The sequence below is a fragment of the Opisthorchis viverrini genome, assembly GCF_000715545.1.
Source record: "Opisthorchis viverrini unplaced genomic scaffold opera_v5_9496, whole genome shotgun sequence".
Lineage (NCBI taxonomy): Eukaryota > Metazoa > Platyhelminthes > Trematoda > Opisthorchiida > Opisthorchiidae > Opisthorchis > Opisthorchis viverrini.
Genome location: NW_008763437.1, coordinates 1 through 547, shown reverse-complemented (window position 1 = coordinate 547; position 547 = coordinate 1). Strand labels below are relative to the sequence as shown.

General features: G+C 48.3%; 1 protein-coding gene across 1 annotated transcript; it reads left to right on the top strand.

Moving 5' to 3' along the window:
* Window positions 1–32: 32 nt before the first annotated feature.
* T265_12356 (hypothetical protein) lies at window positions 33–284 on the top strand (the record flags this gene model as incomplete). Its single annotated transcript, XM_009179830.1, has 1 exon — window positions 33–284. A coding segment is annotated over one exon (126 nt), but the record flags the coding sequence as incomplete, so codon positions are not given.
* Window positions 285–547: the final 263 nt, after the last annotated feature.

Sequence of the window (547 nt, the reverse complement as noted above, 5' to 3'; positions counted from 1 at the left end):
ATAAACTTTTCGGCTTTCCAATTTTTATATAGGTACTTTCTAGTCCTTGATGTAACCAACTATCGACGGCTTCCACAAGCACTCACTGAAGGTGGCTATCAAGATGTACCTACTGGAGTATCTGGGGGGAAGCGAAGTGAGGCGCGCGAATGTCATCGATTCAAGAAACCACCTAAACACAGCGTGGCCTGGATCAAACAGAAGAAAGAACGCGCTCGCAAACAGATGAAGGAAGTGGCGCATGACTCGAAGTACACGGGTCGCAAACGGGCACAGCGACTCTGATGTCGTCTTGGAAAAGACCTGATGTAAATAAATACACGTGGCAATTTGCCTCCTTCTTCAGTAATAACTTATGCCCCACGTCGTCACGTTTGGTATGGGTCCAACTGCGAAAGGCACCGTGTTTCCTTTTTGGTAAACGGCGATATCTGAATTCATTAAGGCATACCCCGAGAGCACCAATGTTCCTCCTAACCTGGTTGACGCCAGCTTCCGGTTGGCGGTGGCAGTCTGGTTTCTCGAAATTATGGGCTCCTTTGGAACG